At 48.2% G+C, this 27,156-nt stretch overlaps 1 protein-coding gene across 4 annotated transcripts; it reads left to right on the forward strand.

Annotated features, from left to right (window-relative positions):
- Positions 1 to 71: 71 nt before the first annotated feature.
- On the forward strand, positions 72 to 26,123 carry UMAD1 (UBAP1-MVB12-associated (UMA) domain containing 1). 4 transcript variants are annotated; one of them, XM_063921303.1, is made up of 4 exons: positions 72 to 169; positions 4,020 to 4,110; positions 23,156 to 23,250; positions 24,895 to 26,123. In XM_063921303.1, the coding sequence occupies exons 2-4, from the start codon at positions 4,029 to 4,031 to the stop codon at positions 25,150 to 25,152; spliced, it is 435 nt and encodes a 144-aa protein (XP_063777373.1). In that variant the 5' UTR covers positions 72 to 169; positions 4,020 to 4,028; the 3' UTR covers positions 25,153 to 26,123. The 4 variants fall into 4 exon arrangements, with proteins under 4 accessions (XP_063777373.1, XP_063777374.1, XP_063777371.1 ...); XM_063921304.1 differs by lacking the exon at positions 72 to 169 and adding an exon at positions 279 to 363; XM_063921301.1 differs by lacking the exon at positions 72 to 169 and adding an exon at positions 392 to 564.
- The last annotated feature ends 1,033 nt before the right edge of the window (positions 26,124 to 27,156 follow it).

Here is a 27,156-nt window from a genome sequence, read left to right on the forward strand (position 1 = left end):
AAACGTCAGAAGGTCCCTTCTCCCACGGTTGGTTCTATATCGGAGGGGCTGAAGGGACCTTGTGACGTATTGAGGGGAGGAGCTACGTCACCAGGGGGAGGAGCTACGGGCGAACAGGGTACCCGAAAAGTACGCTCGCCACGCTTCGCTCGCCACCTGATTACTAAAGGTAATGGTTGGTTCTATATCGGAGGGGCTGAAGGGACCTTGTGACGTATTGAGGGGAGGAGCTACGTCACCAGGGGGAGGAGCTACGGGCGAACAGGGTACCGGAAAAGTACCCTCGCGGGCTCGCTTCGCTCGCCACGCTTCGGGCACGGTGGCTCGCTCCGCTCCGCTTCGCTCACCACCTAATTACTAAAGGTAATAGTTGGTGGCGTGGATAGTAGAGGAACTATCCCGCTGGCCTAGCTCCTCCCCCTTGCGTCGTAACTCCTCCCCCTTGCGGAAAAGGTCCCTTAGCCCACTTGATTCTAGCATCTACCCTTCTCCCACTCCGAAATAGAATCAACCGAGAAGCCATGTTTGATGTGGGCAATCCTCTCGTCTGAGCTGTGTAGGCCGGTAACTGTCATCGGATGCTGTGTAGTTCTGTGAATACAGGTTCTGGGGCTGGGGAGATACTTTGTGTGACAGTTTAAGGAGTTAATAAAAAAAAAAATGTCGGCTCCTCGGCGGCCTCGCACTCTTCTCTGGGTGGGAACTATGAGGGTGGCGGAACTCACTGTGCGCTGATCCCCGGGAAGGGTTTCCTTGCGGTACCCGGGCGCGTGACGTTGCCTGGCATGAGTGACGGCTGCAGTGGGCGTGGTCAGAGGTGAAAACACGTCGCTTGTTTCTCTGGTTGCTGTGGGGTAAGTAGTAAGTGTCCCTGTAGTAAGTACCCCCCATAGATCACGTTATGAGGGGCATGTGCCAGTGTCAGTCCCCCGTGGAGCTGCTATGCAGCAACACTCTGGGAGGTATAGTAAGAGCCAAGTCGTTTCCATGGCAGCACAGTGCTTACACTACACATGGGGCTGCAATATGTGCTCTAATATGGGGGGATGCTGACACTTGTAGTTCCCCCACAGATGAAGAGCCTCCCAGGGTGCCCCAGTTATTCACAGCTCAGCCCCCTATAGTAGTTACATGTGACTAGCATACAGTGCTGCCTGTGCTCTATCATTACTGAATAGGATGTAGCATACATACAGCTGGGAAGTAGTGCAGCAAAGTGTTGTACAGTATGCTGGACATTTAGCTGTTAGCAGGTGTGGCGGTTGTGCCGCAGGCCGGGATAATGGTAAAGGGACGTAACATAAAGGAACTGTGCCTACATAATGGTGGCTGAGCCCAGGGCCACTGATAATGCAGACAAATGGACAAGCTCGCTACACAGGAACATTAGTGAGAGGGCAGGAGATTTCCTATTCTCATAGAATTTACAGTGTGTGAAATTGAACAGTATGTACCCCCATTTATTATACAGGAGTGTGAGCTATTGTATTACATACTATATGAAAAGTAACTAACAGCCACGTGTAGTAGTAATTTATATGTTGCCATTTGTGGCCCTCTTATACACGTAGCATGTATCGCTGCACGCACAGGTTTTCACATCTGTAAAGTGGCTGCAAAATGTTCTCCCTGTCTTTGGCATTTACTGTTCTTACATAATGTATTTATCAGAGAGCTTCTACCAGTGAGCAACACAAAGGATACTACAGCCAATAAACAATAACTCATCTAACACTTTGTTCTTCTTATAAAAAACAGACAATAACTGATTACATTGATAACATTAGTATTCTCTCTTCCGTTTTTTTTATTCCTGGTAGAAGCACCTTTATGTGCAGTGGCAGCTGGGACCTCTTGAGTAAGACCCTACTAGCTGTGCCCCCTACACACTGCAAGGAGTAAGGGCTGAACAAGGTCTGGCCTCCCAGATATTATAGGTCACGCCAATGTGCTGGCTCTGGCATAGTGAGGTCTGCTCCTGGCTCTGGCATAGTGAGGTCTGCTCCCGGCTCTGGCATAGTGAGGTCTGCTCCTGGCTCTGGCATAGTGAGGTCTGCTCCTGGCTCTGGCATAGTGAGGTCTGCTCCTGGCTCTGGTATAGTGAGGTCTGCTCCCGGCTCTGGCATAGTGAGGTCTGCTCCTGGCTCTGGCATAGTGAGGTCTGGCTCTGGCATAGTGAGGTCTGGCACTGGCATAGTGAGGTCTGGCACTGGCATAGTGAGGTCTGCTCCTGGCTCTGGCATAGTGATGTCTGCCCCCGGCTCTGGCATAGTGAGGTCTGCTCCTGGCTCTGGCATAGTGAGGTCTGCTCCCGGCTCTGGCATAGTGAGGTCTGCTCCCGGCTCTGGCATAGTGAGGTCTGCTCCCTGCTCTGGCATAGTGAGGTCTGCTCCCAGCTCTGGCATAGTGAGGTCTGCTCCCGGCACTGGCATAGTGAGGTCTACCCCCGGCTCTGGCATATCTGGAACAAACCATGCTGTCATGCAAGGGGAGCAAATACATTTATATTGTTTCTGTGCAGGGTAAATACTGGCTGCTTTATTTTTACACTGCAATTTAAATTTTATTATTAGAGTCTGTATATAGGGCGCCACAAATGTTTTGCAGCGCTGTACGTACGGCAGATATTAGAACAGAACAGAGTACACAGACAGTAACAGAAAAACTAAAACTGAGCACAGGTAACAATTAGCACCACAGTTCTCAGTACACACTACAGCCAACATGTAAGGAAGGACAGGAGTAACCAGCGCACTACTAGGGGCCGGCAGCCACTGGAAGAGATAAGCAGTAATGAGGGAGAGGAGATACAGGTATAGACATTCACTACTTAGGAGAGAGCTGTAATTGAAGTGTGAGAGAAGAGGAGAGTTAGATCAAGAGGGAAGAGGGCCTTGCTCCTAGGAGCTTACAATCTAGGGGGTGTGGGGAGACGGAGAGGTGACATGAGGTGTGAGCAAGCGAAAAGCAGCCTGATGTTAGGAAGTAAGCGAGGCATAGATGGTCAAGGCATGAGGCAGGGGGTTGGGAGAGTGGCCACAAAACTAGGATATACGGAAGGGTACGCTTTGATGAACAGGGGGGGGGGGGGGTCAGTGCCCATTTGATGCTTTGCAAGGTCGGGGAGAGTCTAATAAGGCGAGGGAGCTCATTCCAGGTTGGACACCTCCCATGCAAATTTAAATCTCTCTGCACATAGTGTTCACACTATATGGTGAACTGCGGGCAGGGAAGGAGGGGGGTGGTCTCCTGACACCCCCTCCTGTTCATCACTCTGGGGGTCGTGTCCAGCACTTAGGGACATACTGGGCTACTCTCCCAAACTCTTCCCTCACTGAGAATATTCACCAGCGGTGAACGCTACACCGCAACCTTTCCCACCCGCTGGACATTGCCATAAGGGCAGGGCACATTTTGCCATTTTAAAATCGGACAGGGTGCGGCCCCCTGCTGAAACAGTGGGGCTCTTTGAAAAGGGGGTGGGTTGGCAGTGCCATTACATGTTGGGTATCAAAACTCCCTGCTCACTCAAGACATGAATAATCAGATCCCAGGAAAGCAAAGTGGGCAGAGTTCATATCAAAGCCGCTCCCTCTTTTCAAGTGGTGTCCGTATAATTAACAAGTGCTGTATTTTGTTTTCAGCAGTGGTAAAACTCCCTAAATAAGTCCATTTCTATTCCATGATGTACGAACATTAAATGTGAACAGTTCCACAGCTGATGAATACTTTGTATAGTCCCTGTTTATGCTAAACATATACATTCTGTATCAATGGATACCCTTTAATGTTATTACAAGTCATGTCTCCTGATACATTATATTCTTCACATTCTAATTACTCTGACAAAATGTATAATGTCTGTATGTAGATTAGGCCACTATGACAAGCACTTACAGCAAATGGCAGTTTTGTGTATGCTCATTATTATCATGACGTGTCTGAAAGGGTGGTATCAGGAGACCGCCGGTCATCCATACTACACCCGTCTGAAAGTCACCTTTACAATTTCCCTGCAGAACCCAGAGATGTTCAGTTTTTTCCGGAAAAACCAGGATGCAAAGAAAACTCCAGCGCCGGACAAAGATGCAGACGGGTTTGTTTTCCTGGGTAAGTAGTTGTTTTGTAGGCAGGTAAACAGACACGCTTTGTATGGATCTTATTGCTGATTACAGGGATTTTCCCAGGTTTCAGAGACGCGTAGGAAAAAATTGTGGACTATTGGTAATTCCTCTCAAGCATGGTACAGTTTTCAAATATGTCCGCTAGATGGCGCTGATCTATTAGTCTTTGACTAACAAGTGTGGCAGCTGTTACATACACTCTAAAAGTTTTTTCACTTTCACAGGTTCAATCAGATGTGTCATTTAGATGTGTTTTCAGCCCCATCGTCCACTCTTTACAGCAAACATTACATTACTATGATATAAATCCACAGTAACAGTCTATAATTTTGTTTTAAAATCCACGGGATAGTATCAGAAATTATCAGGTCATGGAGTATTGCAGTATGTTTTATGGCACATCATCTTTTATCCAGTTTTCTCTAACGTCCTAGTGGATGCTGGGGACTCCGTAAGGACCATGGGGAATAGACGGGCTCCGCAGGAGACAGGGCACTTTAAGAAAGAATTTGGATTCTGGTGTGTTCTGGCTCCTCCCTCTATGTCCCTCCTCCAGACCTCAGTTTGAATCTGTGCCCGGACGAGCTGGGTGCTGTTTAGTGAGCTCTCCTGAGCTTGCTATTAGAAAGTATTTTGTTAGGTTTTTTATTTTCAGGGAGATCTGCTGGCAACAGGCTCCCTGCATCGTGGGACTGAGGGGAGAGAAGCAGCCCTACTCTCTGAAGATAGGTCCTGCTTCTTAGGCTACTGTACACCATTAGCTCCAGAGGGATCGTACACAGGATCTCACCCTTTGTCGTCCGATCCCGGAGTCGCGCCGCCGTCCCCCTCGCAGAGCCGGAAGACAGAAGCCGGGTGAAAGAAGCAAGAAGACTTCAAAATCGGCGGCAGAAGACTCCAGTCGCTGCAGCTGTGCGCCATTGCTCCCACACTACACCCACATACTCCGGTCACTGTAGGGTGCAGGGGGGGGGGCGCCCTGGGCAGCAATTAGGACCTCTTGGCAAAAGTTGGACATATATACAGTTGGGCACTGTATATATGTATGAGCCCCCGCCATAATATTGTACAGAAACGCGGGACAGAAGCCCGCCGCTGAGGGGGCGGGGCTTCTTCCTCAGCACTCACCAGCGCCATTTTCTCTCCACAGCTCCGCTGAGAGGAAGCTCCCCAGGCTCTCCCCTGTAGATTCACGGTAGAAGAGGGTAAAAAGAGAGGGGGGGCACATAAATTAGGCGCAAAAACATAATATACAGCAGCTACTGGGTTAACACTAAGTTACTGTGTGATTCCTGGGACATATAGCGCTGGGGTGTGTGCTGGCATACTCTCTCTCTGTCTCTCCAAAGGGCCTTGTGGGGGAACTGTCTTCAAAAAAGAAAAAAAGAGCATCCCCTGTGTGTGGTGTGTCGGTACGTTTGTGTCGACATGTTTGACGAGGAAGGCTATGTGGAAACAGAGCGGGAGCAAATGAATGTGGTGTCTCCGCCGACGGCGCCGACACCTGATTGGATGGATATGTGGAAGGTTTTAAATGATAATGTTAATTCCTTGCATAAAAGGTTGGATAAAGCTGAAACCTTAGGACAGTCGGGGTCTCAGCCCATGCCTGATCCTATGTCGCAGAGGCCATCAGGGTCTCAGAAGCGTCCACTATCCCAAATTGTTGACACAGATACCGACATGGATTCTGACTCCAGTGTCGATTACGATGATGCAAAGTTACAGCCTAAATTGGCTAAAGCCATCCGTTATATGATTATAGCAATGAAGGATGTTTTGCACATCACAGAGGAAACCCCAGTCCCTGACAAGAGGGTTCATATGTATGGGGAAAAAAGGCAGGTGGTGACCTTTCCCCCTTCACATGAGCTAAATGAGTTATGTGAAAAGGCTTGGGAATCTCCAGATAAAAAATAGCAGATTTCCAAACGGATGCTTATGGCGTATCCCTTCCCGCCAACGGACAGGTTACGCTGGGAATCCTCCCCTAGGGTGGACAAGAGGGTAGCCCTGCCGTCACAGGATACAGCCACCCTAAAAGATGCTGCGGATAGAAAGCAAGAGGGTACCCTGAAGTCCATTTATACACATTCAGGTACCTTACTAAGGCCGGCAATTGCGTCGGCCTGGGTGTGTAGTGCTGTAGCAGCATGGTAGGATACCTTATCTGAGGAACTTGATACCTTAGACAAGGATACTATATTAATGACCCTGGGGCATATAAAAGACGCTGTCCTATATATGAGAGATGCTCAAAGAGACATTAGCCTACTGGGCTCTAGAATAAATGCAATGTCGATTTCTGCCAGAAGGGTCCTGTGGACTCGGCAATGGACAGGCGATGCCGACTCAAAAAGGCACGTGGAGGTTTTAACTTACAAGGGTGAGGAATTGTTTGGGGAGGGTCTCTCGGACCTGGTCTCCACAACTACTGCTGGAAAGTCAAATTTTTTGCCATATGTTCCCTCACAGCCTAAGAAAGCACCGTATTACCAAATGCAGTCCTTTCGATCACAAAAAGGCTAGAAAGTTCGAGGTGCGTCCTTTCTTGCCAGTGGCAGGGGCAGAGGAAGGAAGCTGCACAATACAGCTAGTTCCCAGGAACAGAAGTCCTCCCCGGCTTCCACTAAATCCACCGCATGACGCTGGGGCTCCACAGGCGGAGCTAGGCCCGGTGGGGGCGCGTCTCCGAAATTTCAGCCACAAGTGGGTTCACTCCCAGGTGGATCCCTGGGCAATAGAGATTGTGTCTCAGGGATACAAGCTGGAATTCGAAGAGATGCCCCCTCACCGATACCTCAAATCGGCCCTGCCAGCTTCCCCCTTAGAGAGGGAAATAGTGTTAGCTGCAATTCACAAATTGTATCTTCAGCAGGTGGTGGTCAAGGTTCCCCTCCTTCAACAAGGGAAGGGTTATTATTCGACCATGTTTGTGGTACCGAAACCGGACGGTTCAGTCAGACCCATATTGAATTTAAAATCCCTGAACATATACCTGAAAAGGTTCAAGTTCAAGATGGAATCGCTCAGAGCGTTCATCGCAAGCCTGGAAGGGGGGGATTTTATGGTGTCTCTGGACATAAAGGATGCATACCTTCATGTCCCCATTTATCCACCTCATCAGGCGTACCTCAGATTTGTGGTACAGGATTGTCATTACCAGTTCCAGACGTTGCCGTTTGGTCTCTCCACGGCACCGAGAATATTTACCAAGGTAATGGCGGAAATGATGGTGCTCCTGCGAAAGCAAGGGGTCACAATTATCCCATACTTGGACGATCTCCTCATAAAGGCGAGGTCCAGAGAGCAGTTGCTGATCAGCGTAGCACGCTCTCGGGAAGTGTTACAACAGCACGGCTGGATTCTAAATATTCCAAAGTCGCAGTTGATTCCTACGACTCGTCTGCCTTTCCTGGGCATGATTCTGGACACAGACCAGAAGAGGGTTTATCCTGAAGGCTCAGGAGCTCATGACACTGGTCAGAGACCTATTAAAACCAAAACAGGTGTCGGTGCATCGCTGCACGTGAGTCCTGGGAAAGATGGTGGCATCATACGAGGCCATTCCCTTCGGCAGGTTCCATGCGAGGACCTTTCAATGGGATCTGTTGGACAAGTGGTCCGGATCACATCTTCAGATGCATCGATTGATCACCCTATCCCCCAGGGCCAGGGTGTCTCTCCTGTGGTGGCTGCAGAGTGCTCACCTTCTCGAAGGTCGCAGATTCGGCATTCAGGACTGGGTCCTGGTGACCACGGATGCAAGCCTCCGAGGGTGGGGAGCAGTCACACAGGGAAGAAATTTCCAAGGGCTGTGGTCAAGTCAGGAGACTTGCCTTCACATCAACATCCTGGAACTAAGGGCCATATACAACGCCCTACGTCAAGCGGAGTCCCTGCTTCGCGACCAACCGGTTCTGATTCAGTCAGACAACATCACCGCAGTGGCTCATGTAAACCGCCAAGGCGGCACACGGAGCAGGGTGGCGATGGTAGAAGCCACCAGATTTCTTCGCTGGGCTGAGAATCACGTAAGCGCACTGTCAGCAGTGTTCATTCCGGGACTGGACAACTGGGAAGCAGACTTCCTCAGCAGGCACGACCTCCACCCGAGAGAGTGGGGACTTCATCAAGAAGTCTTCACGCAGATTGCAAGTCGGTGGGAACTGCCACAGGTGGACATGATGGCATCCCGCCTCAACAAAAAGCTACAGAGGTATTGCGCCAGGTCAAGAGACCCTCGGGCGATAGCTGTAGACGCACTAGTGACACCATGGGTGTTCCAGTCGGTTTATGTATTTCCTCCTCTTCCTCTCATACCCAAGGTGCTGAGAATCATAAGGAAAAGTGGAGTGAGAACAATACTCATTGTTCCGGATTGGCCAAGAAGGACTTGGTATCCAGAGCTACAAGAAATGCTCACAGAGGACCCATGGCCTCTGCCTTTAAGACAGGACTTGTTGCAACAGGGGCCCTGTCTGTTCCAAGACTGACCGCGGCTGCATTTGACGGCATGGCGGTTGAACGCCGGATCCTAGCAGAAAAAGGCATTCCGGATGAGGTTATTCCTACGCTGATAAAGGCTAGGAAAGACGTGACGGCTAAACATTATCACCGTATATGGCGAAAATATGTTGCTTGGTGTGAGGCCAGGAATGCCCCCACGGAGGAATTCCAGCTGGGCTGTTTCCTTCACTTCCTACAGTCGGGAGTGACTTTAGGCGTAAAATTGGGTTCCATTAAGGTCCAGATTTCGGCCCTGTCTATTTTCTTTCAAAAAGAACTGGCTTCTTTGCCTAAAGTTCAGACGTTTGTAAAGGGAGTGCTGCATATTCAGCCCCCTTTTGTGCCTCCAGTGGCACCTTGGGATCTTAACGTGGTGTTGAGTTTCCTGAAGTCACACTGGTTTGAGCCACTAAAAACCGTGGAGTTAAAATATCTCACGTGGAAGGTGGTCATGCTGTTAGCCTTGGCTTCGGCTAGGCGTGTGTCAGAATTAGCGGCTTTGTCACATAAAAGCCCCTATCTGGTTTTCCATGTGGACAGGGCAGAATTGCAGACCCGTCCACAATGTCTGCCAAAAGTGGTATCATCTTTTCATATGTACCAACCTATTGTGGTGCCTGTGGCTACTCGTGACTTGGAGGATTCCGAGTTACTAGATGTGGTCAGGGCTTTGAAGGTTTATGTAGCCAGAACGGCTAGAGTCAGGAAAACTGAGTCGCTGTTTATCCTGTATGCATCCAACAAGCTGGGTGCTCCTGCTTCAAAGCAAACTATTGCTCGCTGGATCTGTAACACGATTCAGCTGGCTCATTCTGCGGCTGGATTGCCGCTGCCAAAATCAGTAAAAGCCCACTCCACAAGGAAGGTGGGCTCTTCTTGGGCGGCTGCCCGAGGGGTCTCGGCATTACAGCTTTGCCGAGCAGCTACTTGGTCAGGTTCGAACACTTTTGCAAAGTTCTACAAGTTTGATACCCTGGCTGAGGAGGACCTTGTGTTTGCTCATTCGGTGCTGCAGAGTCATCCGCACTCTCCCGCCCGTTTGGGAGCTTTGGTATAATCCCCATGGTCCTTACGGAGTCCCCAGCATCCACTAGGACGTTAGAGAAAATAAGATTTTACTTACCGGTAAATCTATTTCTCGTAGTCCGTAGTGGATGCTGGGCGCCCGTCCCAAGTGCGGACTTCTTCTGCAATACTTGTATATAGTTATTGCTGCAATAAGGGCTATGTTATTGTTGCATCAGGGTTGAACTGATGCTCGGTTGTTCATACTGTTGACTGGGTAAGTTTATCACAAGTTATACGGTGTGATTGGTGTGGCTGGTATGGGTCTTGCCCTGGATTTCCAAAATCCTTTCCTTGTACTGTCAGCTCTTCCGGGCACAGTTTCTCTAACTGAGGTCTGGAGGAGGGACATAGAGGGAGGAGCCAGAACACACCAGAATCCAAATTCTTTCTTTAAGTGCCCTGTCTCCTGCGGAGCCCGTCTATTCCCCATGGTCCTTACGGAGTCTCCAGCATCCACTACGGACTACGAGAAATAGATTTACCGGTAAGTAAAATCTTATTTTTTCAGTGCTTGTGTGTACAACGCAACATATTCTACGTATTTTCCCAAGTTTCACCATTCATAGCGCACACTTGGTTGATTTGATGTTCACAGTGGCACAAAGTATTTCAGGAGATAAGTGCACTGATGGGAACTTGAGAGTGGCCTTTCCACTTGTGTGAATATGTTAGCAAGCAGGGGGCAGTATGTGAGGAAAGGAATGGAGGTAAGTGGGAAGAGTTATACACTACATGGGCTGGCTGGCAACTTTCAGCCTGGGGGGCAGACTCAAGGAAGCGGCCCAGCTTTTCACAGGGAATCTGCAGTCAGGGGGCCCTGGAACACTAAGACTGCACTGGCCCGCGGGACAGATGGCACCCTGCCCAGCCAGCCACTGACTGTACAGAAATCATTTAGAGGGAGGGGGGTTAGTCACTGGCTGGAGTGGACACTGTCGGGATACAGACTTTAGTGGCGACAGGAAGAGTTGTTTTGGAGTTGGAGCAGACGCTGTAAGTTAGTTGATGTGAGAGAATGAAAAACAAAAGGGATCGGGGATGTGGGAGGAGTCAGGCCAGACAGTCCCAAGGCAGTGGGTAAGGGGTCAATCAAATTAGCTGCGAGTCATCGTGGCAGCGGCCGCACTTTGCAGCAGCCCGAATTTGCACAAAAGTTCTCGCCACCCCATAGAGATCTGAGCAGTTTTGAGCGTATTCAGGCAGAATCCGGGCTGCGAAAGGGGGCGAGATTTGGTGCCATTGCCAACGTTTAAATGCCGCAGCAGCGGCACTTCACACCCTGCGCAGCTAATTGGATTGACCCCTGAGAGTCTGGTTCCCAGGGCAACCACATATCTAACTGTAGGAGGCTGGGCATTATACTAAAACTGAAGATCAGCGCTACCATCTTGTATTGTTAAATATGTATGTTTGGGACGAATACATTTAATAGACATGTTCTTTAAAACTGTTAGGGGCAGTTGAGGGTCTCAGTAGAATTTACATGTTACTGTTAGTAAGTGACATCATCCAATCTTATGTATCTGTCTTTATGTGTGTGTTCACAGCATGTTTTTTTTTTAAATTCAACACTTTTTATTGATTTTCTGTATTCCAAGAAAACAAAAACTAAACCAGAACAAATCCTATCCTAGGGAATGCGCAGATTCCCATCATTTGTAACATACATTTCTATCAGAAAGAGGTGCAGGCTAAAATTCCGAGACAGAAATTACGAATTAGGACTGAATTCGCGGGTTAGCATGGAGCGCACAAATATATTATACCATATACATATTCGTTTATGACAACAAATCAAAATCATATAACAATCACATAGCAACATCATGGGCAAAGGAGCGGCGGCCGCAGGCGCCAAGGAGCAACACACAGAAAGGATAGGCAACTCACACGATGCACATGCATGTTCACAGACCCACTCTAGCCCTCAATTACATATCCAGTCCCCCAGATATCTAGATAGGGAGCTCGCAATGGTGAGCGCTCAGACACTCCGGTTCAGGGAGTATGGAGATTCAAGCTATCTACCCCACAGGTCTTGATACTTTTTCCTCGCTTTTCTAGCTAAGTATACATATTTCTCGTGTGAGGCCGTATCGTTTACAAGTGAGACCCAGGACCGCAATGTGGGCGTATAGCTATACACACCTTGGCCAGGCCACATAGATTAATTACATATCTTCTGGCAGGGGGGTCCAGGGCATCCTCCTCCACAGCTGATAACACACATGTCAACGGGGAGCATATTGACGAGGGAATTCCAGCCGACACCAGGGCGTTAATAACTCCTGACCAGAATACAGCAATATTGGGGCAAAGCCAGATAATGTGCCAGAAATCTGCGTCCAGACTACCACATTTAGGACATCTGGTGGAATGAGTACCCCCTATATGGCTCAATCGCACTGGTGTCATATATATACCCTGTGTAATATAAACAGTTGAATTTGTTGGTATCTAGTGCTGGTAGTAGAGAATCGTGGAGAACATAAAGCACCCTCCCATACCTCATCAGAGATGGCACCCAAGTCAGATTCCCACTTATTCCTAAGAAGGGATAACGGGTCAGAGTAGTGAGAACGAAGCACACCTATATAAATGTTGGACACCAAATGTCCGTTCCCCAGGGATTGCAGGAGAGATTTGACCGGGGAGTCGGTAATCATCGGAGTAACAGGAAATTGTGCGTTAATCGCATGTCTCAATTGCAGGTAGCGGTGGAAATGAGAGGAGGGTACACTGTAATCCTGTTGGAGTTGCAGGAAGGATTTCAGTATACCATCGTTATACAAGTGTCCCAGGGATGTCACCCCCCCAACTCCCCCACACCTCCCTAGTCTGCAGCGAGGCCAATTCTGGAAAGCCGAAAGCATTGTCCAGAGGAGTATCTGGGTCAATACCTTGGCCCAATAGGATAACATGTACCTGTTTCCATACAAGAATGGCCTGTTTTATTATAGGGATCTTGGACCCTTTTGGGTTCCCACAGAGAATCATCTGCAATGGAGAGCCGTCAGGATACACCCGCAAAAGCATTTGTGAGTGTATAGTGAGAGCATCAGAAGCAGTCACCCACTCCCATATATGCACCAACTGCGCAGCGTAGTAGTAAAATCGAAAGATAGGGAGAGCCAAGCCTCCCAACACACTCGGTCTGGACAAGATGTCGAGTCTCAACCGCGCTCTCCTGCTGGCCCAGATCAAGGAAGACAGCAGACTATCAATCTGTCTGAATATTTTTAAGGCAATGAATATAGGGGACTGCTGGAGGATGTAAAGGAGTTTAGGCAAATACACCATTTTCACCAAATTGATCCTACCAGTAACAGTCGGGGGCAGAGTTCCCCAAACCTTGACCTTCGAGCGGAGATACACCATCTGTGGCACAATATTAAGGGAAACGTAGGTACTAGGGTCATTTGATACCCATATACCCAGGTATTTGAAAGAATCTACCCATTTAAGCGGGGTTTGGATCAATGGGGCAACTGGGACCATGCCTCTAAGTGGAGTAATGGTGGATTTATCCCAGTTAATTTGGAGCCCGGAGAAGCGTCTGTAGTTGGTTATCAAATCAAGGAGTTTTGGCAAGGAGGAAACATAATCATCCACGAAGAGCAAGAGGTCATCAGCGTATAACGCTATCTTATCCTCTCTAGCGCCCACCCTAATACCCACAATATCATGAGTAGCTCTAATCAAACACGCCAAAGGTTCAATTGCAATGGCAAACAGAGTCGGGGAGAGAGGGCAGCCTTGTCTCGTTGCCCTGGACAAGGGGAAGGAGTGCAATACAAACCCGTTCACCGAGACTCTGGCCACGGGCAGGAAATATAATAATTTAACATAGCTGATAAAGTTGGGACCCATGCCAAACCTACCCATAGCCTCCCATAGGAAGGCCCACTCCACAGAGTCAAAAGCCTTTGCGGCATCTAAAGAGGCTATAACGGCAGAGCGGGCCTCCCCCCTAGAAACCTGAAAATGAGTGAACATGCGCCTCAAGTTAACAGCAGTGGACTTACCAGGCATGAAGCCCATTTGGTCAGGGTAAATAATTTGGGTGGTAATAACCCTATTAAGTCTGGAAGCCAGAACCTTGGCTAAGATTTTAACATCCGTGGGCAGCAGGGAAATAGGACGGTATGAGTCAACCCTCCTGGGGTCTTTATCTGGCTTGGGAATTACTATAATCAAAGCCTCGGCCACAGACGGAGGAAGCATGTTCTGGGCAAAAATTTTATTGATTAAGTCAAGCAATTGAGGGGCAAAAAATTTTGTATGTTTCTTGTATAATTCTGATGGAATGCCATCAAGGCCAGAGGCCTTACCATCGGGGGAGGCAGAGATCGCCATCTCAATCTCCTCCAATGACAAAGGAGCATCAAGAAGAGCCCTGGCTTCACTGGAGATACAGGGCAATTGAATTCCATCTAAATAATTACTCAGTTCTAGCGGGGAACAGGTCAATTTGGAACTATATAGTGCTTGATAGTATGAGACAAACTCCGCCACAATCTGGGGGGTGCGGTCCAGTACCGACCCGGCCGAATTCAGAACCTCCACTACAGTATGAGAGGAGCGGTCCCCTCTCGCAAGATTAGCCAGATAAGAGCCTGGTCTTTCCCCAGTAGCATATTGGACATATGAGGAGAAGAGAAGTCTGTGCTGGGTTTTCCCCCACAGGTATTCCTTCCATTCACCCTGAGCATGGAGCCAATCCAATTTAGAGGCATCCAAGCCGTCTTGCACATAGGTAATTTCTGAAGCAACAACCCGGGCCTCCAGGTCAGCCTCGCGTTTACTAAAGGAGGATTTAAGGCTCCCTACCCGTTTAATCAACGTTCCTCTCATATAAGCTTTAAAAGTGTCCCACAGCAGAGACACCTCATTGGCGTCTCCATGCATAGCAAAGAATTCCAACCAGCTAGCTTCCAATTCGGATCCCTCACCCATATGCGTCCGCCAGAAAGGATTAAATTTCCACACTGCTTGGCCTCGCTGACAGTTTAAGTCAATATACAGCGATATAGGGGAGTGATCCGAAATACCCCATGTCTCATATCTGACATTTTGGACTTTGGGCAATAGCTCCCGAGACAGAAGAGCCAAATCTATCCTAGAGAAGGAAGAGCGAGAGTGTGAAAAACATGAGTATTGCTTCAAGTCGGGATACTTCAATCTCCAGGGATCAATGAAACCCAACTCAGAGACAGTGTCAGCAAACTGGGATCGCTTAGGCTGTGGGTTGGAGGATGCCGCAGACAACCTATCCAGCTCGTGGTTTAAGACGTTATTGAAGTCACCCATGCACACAACAGCTATCCCAGGGGATGCAGCCATAAAGGCAGACGCCTTTTTAAGCACGTCATGAGAGTACAGAGGGGGCACATATATAGCCAGCAATAATAGGGGGACGGAGTTAATTTTACACTGGAGAAACACATATCTACCCCATTGATCCATTTGTACAGAATCTAGCGCAAAGGGATCAGGTTTCCTAATCAAAATCGACACTCCCTGGGACGCTGCGGTATGCATGGAATGAAAGGCCCAGCCCACCCACGGTTTTTTAAGAGACATAATCTTAGTACCCATTAAATGGGTTTCCATCAGGCAAGTTATATCCGAGGCATAATGCTTGATCTGTCGAAGCACCAGGGAACGCTTAATTTTGTCACTGATCCCCCGCACATTCCACGACAGAAACCTGACCAAAGCCATAGCAATGCATCGTTGTAATGTTACAGACTACCCGCGGCCAGCCACCTCCAGCACCCAACAATACAAAAATAAAAGTACGCCCGCAGCCAACAGCGACATAGACATAGCGGAAACAAGCACAGTGCACAGCAAAAAATAAAAATAAACCAATACGAACAGCCTAAAATAACCCCCACCCCGTATACCACCTAGAACTTGCAGCATACCTGGTTCCCGAACAAACAAAATTCCTCAAATACTAACGGTAACAAACAAGGCCAATTCCTATAACCACAAGGAGGCCAAGAATATAATGACCTGAGGACAGAATAATCTCCCAGCTAAACTCGAATCCCCCCCTAGACCGCTACAACCACCCCAACTAAATAGCATTGAAACCCTTGAAAACTGTATATCGGGACAAACACCTACAGTATAGAGCGAAAAAACAAACAAACCCCCACAATGTAAGAATATCAACTAACACTCTCCCAATCTCCCCAGAACCACCCAATCCCAGCGACGGCCTGTCAACATAAGAGACCCCCACCCGAAACCAGAATCCAGAAATAACACATCAGATATTCAGGGATCAAAACATCGGCTAGTAGAGAAACGTAAATACAGGAGTTCAATCAGCGGCTAACGCCCTCCGAGCCGTAAAGCGTCTGTCCAGCCAAACTGACGCCTCACGGGGAGTCATGAAGAATTTAGTCTCTCCGTCTGAAACCACCCGCAGCTTGGATGGGAAGAGCATGGCATAAGGAATATTCAGTTCTCGCAGCCTGCGTTTCACCGGGACAAACTGTGCTCTATCCTTTTGAACGTCAATAGCAAAGTCTGGAAAAACTGAAATCGGAGATCAGTTCCATTTGAGAAGGCCCTTGGTGCGGGCCAGTTTCAAAATCACATCCCTGTCGCGATAATGAAGGAGCTTGGCTATGTACGTACGGGAGGTGCCCCTGGAGGTAATGGCCTCATCGGGACTCTGTGAGCGCGCTCCACTGCAAAGTGTGAGGTAAACTCTTCCGCTCCAAACGCATCCAACAGCCAGCGTTCAAGAAATTTCTCGGGGGAGGCACCCTCCTCTTTCTCAGGCAGGCCGACAAAACGGACATTGTTCCGTCGCAGTCTCCTCTCCATATCCGTCATCTTCTTGTGCACCTCCGTCATCTGAGACTCCAGAGCGGAGGTGCGTCTACCGAGTGGCGAGACCGTATCTTCCAGCGTGGAAATGCGCGTTTCAACTTCACCGACCCTTTCCCGCACTCGCTGCAGGTCTTGATGTATGATGGATAGGTCCACCTGGACCTGACCGATCCTGTCAGCCAGGCGGGCCTCGCTAGCGGTGACCGCCTCTAGGACCTTCTGCAGTGCAGCATCCGAAGCTTCCACAGGCGAGAAGCTATTGGAAGGCGACGGTGGTGACGGTGAGGAGGCCGACTGCGCATCCTCCCTACGCTGGGGCCGGACCGGAGGGTTTCTAGAAATTTTTCTAATTTTACCGCAGCCGCGTTATTTTGGTGCTGGCGGACCATCATATTCAGCTAGCTGAGGGAGAACAGGGAATATAGTATATCAGGACTGTCCAGTCGCTGCCCGCTGGAAGTATAGTATATCAAAACCGTTCAGTTGCCGACCAGGAAAGTGCGTAGTATATCAAAACTGATCAATGACTGCGCTTGGGCAGAAGTAGTATATCAGAATCGTCCAGTCGCCAGCAGCAATGAGGCACAGTACATCAAACATGCAGCACAAACTTGTGGCCGGATAAGCCCCGCAGCAGGCTGCCCCTCCGAGTCCCAAGGGATCACAGGGTAATAGGGCAGCAGACAAGTAGGCCCTCCAGGGGTTAATGCAGCCTTTGTATACTGTGGGGCAGAACTGCACTTAGGGCACACATAAACCTCCCAGGCTGCTCGCTGTCTCCCCCGCAGCGCGGACCGGAAGTTGAGCTTGTGAGCTGGAGGCCAGAGGCCACAGCCGCAAGGAGAAGGAGAGCAGCAACGGGACTCGAGGCAGCGTCACAGCGGGAGACCCAGCAGACACCCACCCGGGCAGAAGCAGAGGCAGGCGGAGCTCACACCGGCGCCGTCCCGGCCGCAGATCCACTCGCAGGGCTGCAGGAGGTACGGAGACAGGCGGCGTGTAAGGCAGGGAGCGGACAGCGCGGGGAGACCGGAGCGGCGTCCCACGTGATCCAGTAGACCCAGGAGCTCGGCACACAGAAACGGCCCGGCCGCAGCAGGAGTGGGACGAGCGGGTCCAAAAACGGTACAGGGGCTCCCACACACGTATAGGCGGGCAGTGGGGTAGTTTTCGGGCCCAGGGGGAGACACAGGATGAGGTAGCAGGATGTTAAAGCTGGAGACACACAGCCTGTGTGCTACTCCATGTCCACCGAAGCCACGCCCTCCGTTCACAGCATGTTTTTAACCATGGCTGTGCTGGAAATGTGAGCTGGTGCTGCAGCATCATTTTTTATCAGTAGGGGGCAGCCTCACAGTAAGATAACAGGTAAATAACCATCAGTACCAGGGCCGGAACTGCTGGAGTCAATGGAGTCAGTGGCTGCCGGGCTCCAGCCATGATGGAGGCACTCGTACTCCATTGTATCTGCCATCTCCAAGCGCAGGTCACCGGCAGCAACGGCGCTGGGCTGTTCGCTAAGCATCAGTCATCTGATGCCTGCGACGGCTGTGGCTCTTATTAGCTGCAGCCGGAGCTATCTCTCCCCTGCTGCGCCCACCAGTGGTGAATATGGGACTACAATCTGGTGGCCAGCCAGTGAAGCTCCTCCTCCTGCTGTCTCACCTCCTGCACTCGGGCAGGCAGAAGCTCCGCCTCCCAGATGAGGACGGGGCAGCTGCTTGCAGACACAGTGAGCAGCATGGGGGCTTATAGTACGGGGGTCTCTGGGGACATGTGTCCCGGCCCCCCTTCTTCAAACAGCCATCCTGGGTGATGAGGAACAGGAGAAGGTGGCAGTGTCCCGACTGGGGGCGGGTCTACCCAGCCCTGGAGAACATAGTAGTGACGGAGCTGCCACAGTCCTCCTTCCGCAACAACTGTCGGCATACTTAAGTTATGAGTAACATTAAACTATATTGTGTCTGTGTAACTACAGTATATATATGTGTGTATGTTTATATGTATGTATGTGTGTGTGTGTGTGTATATATATATATATATATATATATATATATATGTAATGTGTCTATGTAATATGTGTCTGCGTATATGTCTGAGTAACTATATACTGTACGTGTCTGTGTAACCATATCTGTGTAACGTTGTTTATATGTGTCTGTGTTAATACAGTATGGGGTAATTCCAAGTTGATCGCAGCAGGAAATTTTTTAGCAGTTGGGCAAAACCATGTGCACTGCAGGGGGGGCAGATATAACATGCGCAGAGAGAGTTAGATTTGGGTGTGGTGTGTTCAATCTGCAGTCTAAATTGCAGTGTAAAAATAAAGCAGCCAGTATTTACCCTGCACAGAAATAAAATAACCCACCCAAATCTAACTCTCTCTGCACATGTTATATCTGCCTCCCCTGCAGTGCACATGGTTTTGCCCAACTGCTAAAAAATTTCCTGCTGCGATCAACTTGGAATTACCCCCTATGTGTCTGTGTGTATATATGTCTGTGTAACCCTGTATATAACTACAGGCGGAACTCCTGAACATAGAGTGGGTGGGCGTGTGGGCAGGTTGATCTAGCAAGCACTGCAACACACTCTGTATAATATGGAGATCACTGTTATGCTTTTTGCATTATATGACGGACACTGCAACACTCTGTCGCTGCAAATGCTCTGCATTATATGGTGGGCACTGATGGTCTCTTTGAGTTGTGGTCATTAAATTGCTCTCAGTATTGTCTTGGCAGTCACAAAATTGCTCCCAGTATTGTCTGGCGGTCACAAAATTGCTCCCAGTATTGTTTGGCGGTCACAAAATTGCTCCCAGTATTGTCTTGGCAGTCACAAAATTGCTCTCGGTATTGTCTGGCGGTCACTAAAATGCTCTCTGTATTGTCTGGCAATAACTAAGATTGCAGATGGAATCAGCAACTTTTCTGCTAATGCGCATTTGACATTGGCAAATTCGCATGGATCTGCATCCATTAGTGAACATGAGCGATAAGAGGTTGGCATGGGGGAAGGGGGGGGGCAAGATCTTTCTCTCCTCCGGGCGCCTGGGTTGAAGTTACACCACTGATCAGTTCATACTGTTGTTATTTTCCATGACATGAGGTAAAGGTGCTGCAAACATCCAGCTATAGTGTAATGAATGGCCACTGCGCACCAGGACTTCAGTCACTACACAGACAGCTCAATGACAGGGCTACGGTATGTGTGTGAGCTGCACGACTGGTCACATGCTGTGTTTCTATGCACCACCCAGTACTAACTGACTTGTTACCTTCTCCTAGTAACCAATTTAGATTTATGGCAGAGAAAGCAGAACGGCTGCTTGGTCTCTGTGCTGGGCATGAAGGTTGTGATAATATTAGTGTTCTGGTCACATTGTGATTACACGCAGCCAGGTCAGGGTAACTGTATGCCGGATGCGTCAGCTTTTCCATTGTCCAGAGACGTAACTGTATAGTATTACAACTGCGCTGCACGGTCTGTTCTCATACGCCCTGGAAGAGACAATAATCCCAGGATCGCCTTTATCTGCATTTACACTATCGCAAACCTATGTAAATATCGCCAGGTAAAACACGTAGAAAGCACAATAAAACACCAAGGCGCTGATTCAATTAACCATGAGTTGGCCGAAAATTGCTTACGCGGATGATAAACCTATGGCCGTGAGATTTTGCCATTCAGTTAGAAAATCCGTGATAACTTAATGCGGGTCTCAGTGGGAGCTAGCGCTGATTTTATTTCGCAGCCCCTGGGTGGAGGAGAAGCAGGGAGACCACTTTATTTTACGGTAAGAATGTCAGGAACTTCTGGCAAAAACGTAGCTCAATGTGAATAATTGAATTCCCGCTGGACCCCAAGTATATGGGCGTATCAAGCGCAGGTTTATTATATTCTGGCTGAAGCCTTTAGGTCTCCTAAAGTCACAATAATAAAATGATCGCGTAAGCACAAAAACAAAACACTGTTGTGTGTATCGAATTGTTACTCTGGTTACCGCCACAAGGTGGCGACGTCTGGTCTATAACCTATAGGGCTGTAACACACTGGCCGGTTTCTCCCGGATGGCAAAAAGCCGGACAAACTTTGTCCGGCTTTTTGCCATCCGGGAGAAACCGGCAGAGTCGCTCACACAGGACGGCTTTGAGCCGTGTGTGATGCTGGGCGCATGTGCAACATCAGACACGGCTTGAGAAAAAACCGTTGTGTGTGAAAGCTCCCCTTCACCTACACGGTTTACTGGCTGCAAAGACGGCCCGGCAGCCGGACCTTCCAGTGGATAGTTCCGGCTGCAACCCGGCAGCCGTGCCGGGACCGTGCCGTGTGTAAGTACACATTGTGCTCAATGTGTCTTTGCATCACGGCAGCGGTTAAAAGCCGGCCGGGTTTTTGCCGGGCGGCGCCAGCCGGCTAGTGTGTTACAGCCCATACTGTATTTGTTTAGTTTTTCCCAGCAGCCAGAGCTTACACACGGTTTTGTCATATTGTGGTTTCATTACAGGACTCCTAGTCAGAGTCTTCCGGCTCCTACATTATGTATTAACATACTCTTACAATATATACACAAATATAGAGGAAACCACTGACGTCACCAACCCGGAAATATGACGGGCTGGGGACAGCAGCGTGAAAGGGGCACAGGCGGGTCGCACCTGGAAAGCACCTGTGTACGGCTCTCTGGTGCGACCCCCTGATTGTGGCCTGAAAGGGGTATCTGTGACCGCCGTACAATACAGAGAGCATCTGGACATTTTTTGCTGTAGCCTATAGATACATATATTTAAATACTATTATGACCCACTTCCATGAGTCTATCAGCCAGCCTGCAAGAAAATATTTGCTCCCCTTGCATGGCAACATGGTTTGTATCAGACACAAAGTTACTTGCCTTTTCTGCTTTACTTACACACATGATGCTCATAATAATTACGTAAAAGCAATGTAAGAAGTTAGACTTTGCCTAGCCTAAAGTCCCTCTTCACGTACTGCAGGGTTCTCCACCATGGCGCAGAGTAGGGCAAAACTATTCACCTTAAAATAATGATGATGTCCCTTTAAACCCTCTTTATATATCCCGGCTGCATTACATTAGATCATTGCATGTGACTCCGCCATATAGCGGTAACAGTACAAGCTAATCCATTTGATCAACCTGTACGGCGAGCAAATGTGCTTGATCTTATACACATTATACACATTTTAAGGCGGTGTCTGATCCTGAGATTAGCTGTTCTGATTGTAGATTGTCAGTAGGTCAACTTGTGACGTTTATGTCACTAGTAATTAATCAGAATTACTGGCAAATAAACGGCCTCTGTTAAGGAGAGTGTGACAAAACCTGAAGACATAACTTCACCTATATAGCCAGTACTTATCAAGGGTCTGTGCCGCTATCTTTGGGATAGAACCCCCCCCCCCCCCCCCCAAAAAAAAAAAAAAAAATCAGGAAATGACATACAGTTAACAACAGTATGTCATCGCTTCCCACGTTAAGTTAATTATAACTCTATTTTATAGGGCACTATTGCTCTAAATACCTTGTAAGATTGTCTTATCCCTGCGGGAAATGACGCAGTATGTTTATTTATGGCTGAGCTGTGTCACTGATCGCAGCCAATAATTACACTCTGTATGTGTTTGGGGTTAGACGTATACAGGTGTGTGTGGCAGCATCGTAACCTGCGCCTGCAGTTAGACATCTGCACATGTGACAGATGAGAGTAGTATTGTATACTTATCGCAAGCTGCGGTGTATGTGAGATCCAGATCAGCTCTCCCTGCCAGCCTGCGTGCAGGGGTGGTATAACACATGGGGGTGAGGGCGGTACATCTAAGAAGAAAATAACAGGGAAGGCACCATGATAGGGAAAGCGGTGCTAAGTATCTTTGGCATGCGTGCTCCCATAAAAGGGGCGTCGCCTTACTAGAAGGGGTGTGGCCTCACAGGATATGTGGTGTGCGGGTGGTTACATTATTAAAGTAAAAAGTAAGAGAGAGGACGAGAGCTGGAGAGAGAGGAGGGACGGAGTGTGCACAATGTGTGTATAGCTGCACCCGCAACCCATAGACAGTGCATTGTCTAGTCATGTGTCGGGCGCACCTAGTCACTGCTGCGATGTGTACACACACGCATCACAGCAACCGTGAAGTTGGCTACATCTGTGTATTACCTTAGATCACAGGTTCTCAAACTCTGTCCTCAGGACCCCACACAGTGCATGTTTTACAGGTCTCCTCACAGAATCCCAAGTGAAATAATTAGCTCCTCCTGTGAACCTTTTAAAATGTGTCAGTGAGTAATTAATACACCTGTGCACCTGCTGGGGGACCTGGAAAACATGCACTATGTGGGGTCCTGAGGACCGAGTTTGAGAACCTGTGCCTTAGATTATAAGTATGTCAGGGGAGGACCCACTATTGTGATGTGTCTTATGCCCCCCCCCCCCTTAGATACTGTGTGCAGTCACTGTCTGTCTCTCGTGGCACCAGCTACATACATGTTGTGCCTTGCCGTGGACAGTGATGTGAACGTGTTGGACTTTACATGTTAGCAGTACCTCTCACTGTATTCCCTTTCCTTGTATGTTGTACAGGCCAGACGTCCGCTGAGCAGAGAGACGGAACCCCCCCGTATCCTGAGACCCCCCCGTATCCTGAGCCGGATCTCCCCTACAACCTGCCTTACCAGGTAATCTAGAACCCTCCCGCCATCGATAGTGGTATTAAGGATTTCAAGCAGCGCCTTTTGGCTTTGGCTCAGAGCCAACTTCCCGTAGCCTTTTAGAATTAAAAGCTTTGGAATCCAAGAAAGGTCAATGAATAATGGAAGTGTGTGTTTCCAGTGAGCAGCGTCGCTGGGTTTCCTGAAAGCATGCGAGACATTCTTACGTCTAAAAGCATCTCCATGGTTTTACATTCACTTTTCATCCACTGCGTGTCTAAGGAAATATCTGTCACGTTGCCATGAAAAAAGAAAAAAACTTTATTCATCCTGGTCATATGAGGCCCACCTGCGTAAAGGCAATCTAGTTTTACCGTGTAAACGATTGCCGCGTCAAAAATACGGGCAGACCGCACAAAGTCCTGCGCCATGCTCTCTTGGCCCTCTGCTGACCATTGCCATATTAGGAGGGGGGGGGGGGGGGGCTTCTCATTCCTGAGCTGGCAGCTTTGCCGACCTGCAGGGCCAGTGCCTCACGCCTCACTATAAACATCCGTAGCTCTCTACTTAGATATAATATAAATGATACCTCATTTTCGTGTTGTTTTTTTCTTTATAAGAACATTTTATCGGTTTTAAATGTAACACAAATATACAAGTGGAGGAGGAGGGGGGGGAAGGTAACGTACAGAAATATAAGAGGGAGGGGCCAATGGAGGGCTGCATTGCAAGTATATTGGATTGCCGCTAAAGGGCCGATATGCTTTATTTTCAGGCGTCGGTGAGTTTCCAAGTTTTGCTGTCAGTGCGGCACATATTCAGTAGAGAGGCACAGGAGGGTCTACTCCGTTCATGAGACCACCTCGCTCTAAGGTTTCATGAGTGTATTTTCACACTATTGCTCTATATTTAGCATTGCACTTTCAATTGCGAGAGCTTGCAGAAAAGTAGCAACAAATTGTCACTTGGAAGTAGCCGCAGCAACGCTAACATACGGTCATGCAGCAGGAGGCATCTGCTATAAGTAGACACCTTCTGCATGCATGTGTGATCCTGGGCTGCATCAGATCACCTGCGCCACCATCTGCCAGCTGAGAAACACTCAGGTTGTGCAGACCGGCTGCTGCTGCTCCGTCACCAAGGCCAGGAAATCTCCATCTGAAGCCCCGGCCTCGGGAATTCCACAAAACTGTAATGCTTGGTTATTATGCCGGTTGCCATCCAGATCTGCCAGAGCTATTTTTGCGCGCTCCTGTGTATATCCAGTGGGTGGAGCTAGTAAGCCAGTTGGGGCCTAATCTGGAAGTGTGCAGAGGGTTTGCTCTATACATAAGTGGTCTAAAGTGACTTCCTGTCATGTTTAGCAGGCACATTTACACAGAGACCACTTGTGGGCCCATTAGGAGTCACACCGTACCAACACCTCACCATTCTACCCACACACTATACATTATACCAGGCGTGTGCCCACATCATATTGTAGTAGCATCTGCCCTCCCCTTCCCTCGCCCTTCCACTCTCTGCCTGACTTCCAGCTTCATATCCTGTATGTGGGAGATTAGCGCTGTTGGCGTAAAGTGTCGGGGAAATAATTATTAGACCAAGCACATGGTGTAGGGGATAATGTGAAGCCATATTTGGTTTTCAGATGGTGTCTGTATTATTTTTCAGATGCCACAAGGAAACGCCTCTCCATTAAACAGAAATGACTCGGAAGCCCCTAAGATGAGCCGCCAGCTGTCGGAGGGGAACCCAGCAAAGGCGGAGCTTCTCAATGACATTCCTTTTATCCTGGCGCCTCATGTCCTGGAGGTGCAGAATATCTGTCAGGAGCTGCCAGAGCCACTCCCAGCATGCAGCCTGGACGAGAGCTTTTCCAGGTTCCACTACGACTTCACCCTGGAGAACTCTGTGCTGTGTGGGATTTAAGGGTTTGCTGTGTTTCGCGTTACACGAACCTTCCTGTCTTATTTAGGCAATTTGTGTATTATTAAAACACTCGCCACCTTCAGCGGAATTTTACAACCTACTCAACCAGTACTTCCATGATGGGCTGAAGCAGTGGTCCTGAGAGTGCAGCCTGTTCATTAGGAACCAATGACATAGCCGAGAATGTAGCATACCAATCCACTAGGCAACAGTGACATGACAGAGGCAGCCATGTTGTGGTCTAAAGCAATATGATAAATATAACTTATCAGTCCACTAGGAACATGGACATTTCAGAGTCACAGGATGCAGGCAGCCGTGTTGTGGTCTGAAGCCATATTCATGACACTGCAACGTACCTACTACGAACCAGTGACGTTGCTGATTCAGGGAATTGGTAGGCAGGTTGTTCACGAATAGTCATCCATAGCCACAAAATGGCTACCTCCTTTTGTGTGCAGATGACAGGTACTTTTACTTGTATGTACGTATGTATGTAAATCCAAACCATATGGCGTTTATCGGGTCTGATAACTACTGGACCAGGAGTGCAATATCCTGGTTACCCAACATGCAGTGGTAGTCGCATTGTGGGAGCGTTGACCGGTGACCATTAGCATAAGTCTACGCAATGCGGTATGTCCTAAAAACCTGACTAACAAGGAGAATACAAAATATAGCATTATGTATACATACACTTTTTGTACATTTGTTGTGTGACATTGAGTATAATTTACCTTTTGCAGTGTATTACAGTTTTTTGCTGGTCTATTGTGTTATGTCTCTTGTGTTGCTGTCTACAAAGAACTTTTATTACTTGCAAACCCTTTTTACAGCCGTCAGTAGCAACCAGAACAACTGCAGCCAGTGACATCATTTCATATTGCGCAGCAGACACATAATAAAACAATAGATACATTGAAAATTTAGCATTTTGTTGCCCAATTCAATAAAAGATAATAGTCCTTTAACCCTATATTTTTATTTTGTTTGTGTAAAAGCAAATATTCCGTTTTCTTTATTCTAGGGCTTTATGGTTGTGCTTGCAGAGCTTCACCATTCAGTACAGGTGCCATTGTTTATCTTTTTCTATCTTATGGAGATTTATAATACCTCTCACAATCATTCTGACATGCCTTAGCAGGTAAGTCTGACATCATTGTGGTGAATTATGATGTCATTGGGGTCACGGCCAGGTCTAGAAAGGACTGAAGATATGACAGGCATATATGTGGCATACACAAACCCGTGTTTCATTATAGCTGATCAAGATAATGTATAACTATCCTTGGCATATACTCTCTCTGGGTTCAGTATGTTATGTTGACAAAATTTCGACCCATATATTTAACCCTTATGTTGACATTTTTATTATAATGGTCACTGGTGTTGACGTAGTAAGCATCAATACACTGATTGCATGTCCTCTCTACTGGGCTTGTTTTACATCACATAATTGAAAAAAAATTTTGATTAATAATTTAAGCTAACTAGTCTCATACAACAATGGAGGCAGACTTAAGGATAAATGGCGCTGCCTACCTCAAAGGATCATTGGCTGGCAGCCTTACGTTGGTCTTCTGCCTCTTGGGGGGTCTATTTATGAAGCAGTGAAAAGTGTGGAGAAGTTGGCCATGGCAACCAATCAGCATTGACGTAACATTTATAATTTGCATAATAAAGAATTATACAGAGCAGCTGATTGTTTGCCATGGGCAACTTCTCCACTGGCTCACTTCTCCACTCTCTTCACTGCTTCATGAATAGACCCCTTGGTGAGTACAATTTTTAGTTCATATTTGAATCTACTTTTTTGTACGTAACCATCGCCCAGATACAGTTTAGGCAGCCATTTTGTGGGCGGGACCAACTGTCAAATTAATGCAGCTTATTCATTTGCTAGGAACGATATGGAAAATTCTGTCCATTCACTAGAAGCTAGTGACCTCATCCACCTCATGCCTCAGTGATGAACTGGATCCTAGACAATGCATTGCTTGCGAT

This window comes from Pseudophryne corroboree, chromosome 5 (genome assembly GCF_028390025.1).
Source record: "Pseudophryne corroboree isolate aPseCor3 chromosome 5, aPseCor3.hap2, whole genome shotgun sequence".
NCBI classification, from domain to species: domain Eukaryota; kingdom Metazoa; phylum Chordata; class Amphibia; order Anura; family Myobatrachidae; genus Pseudophryne; species Pseudophryne corroboree.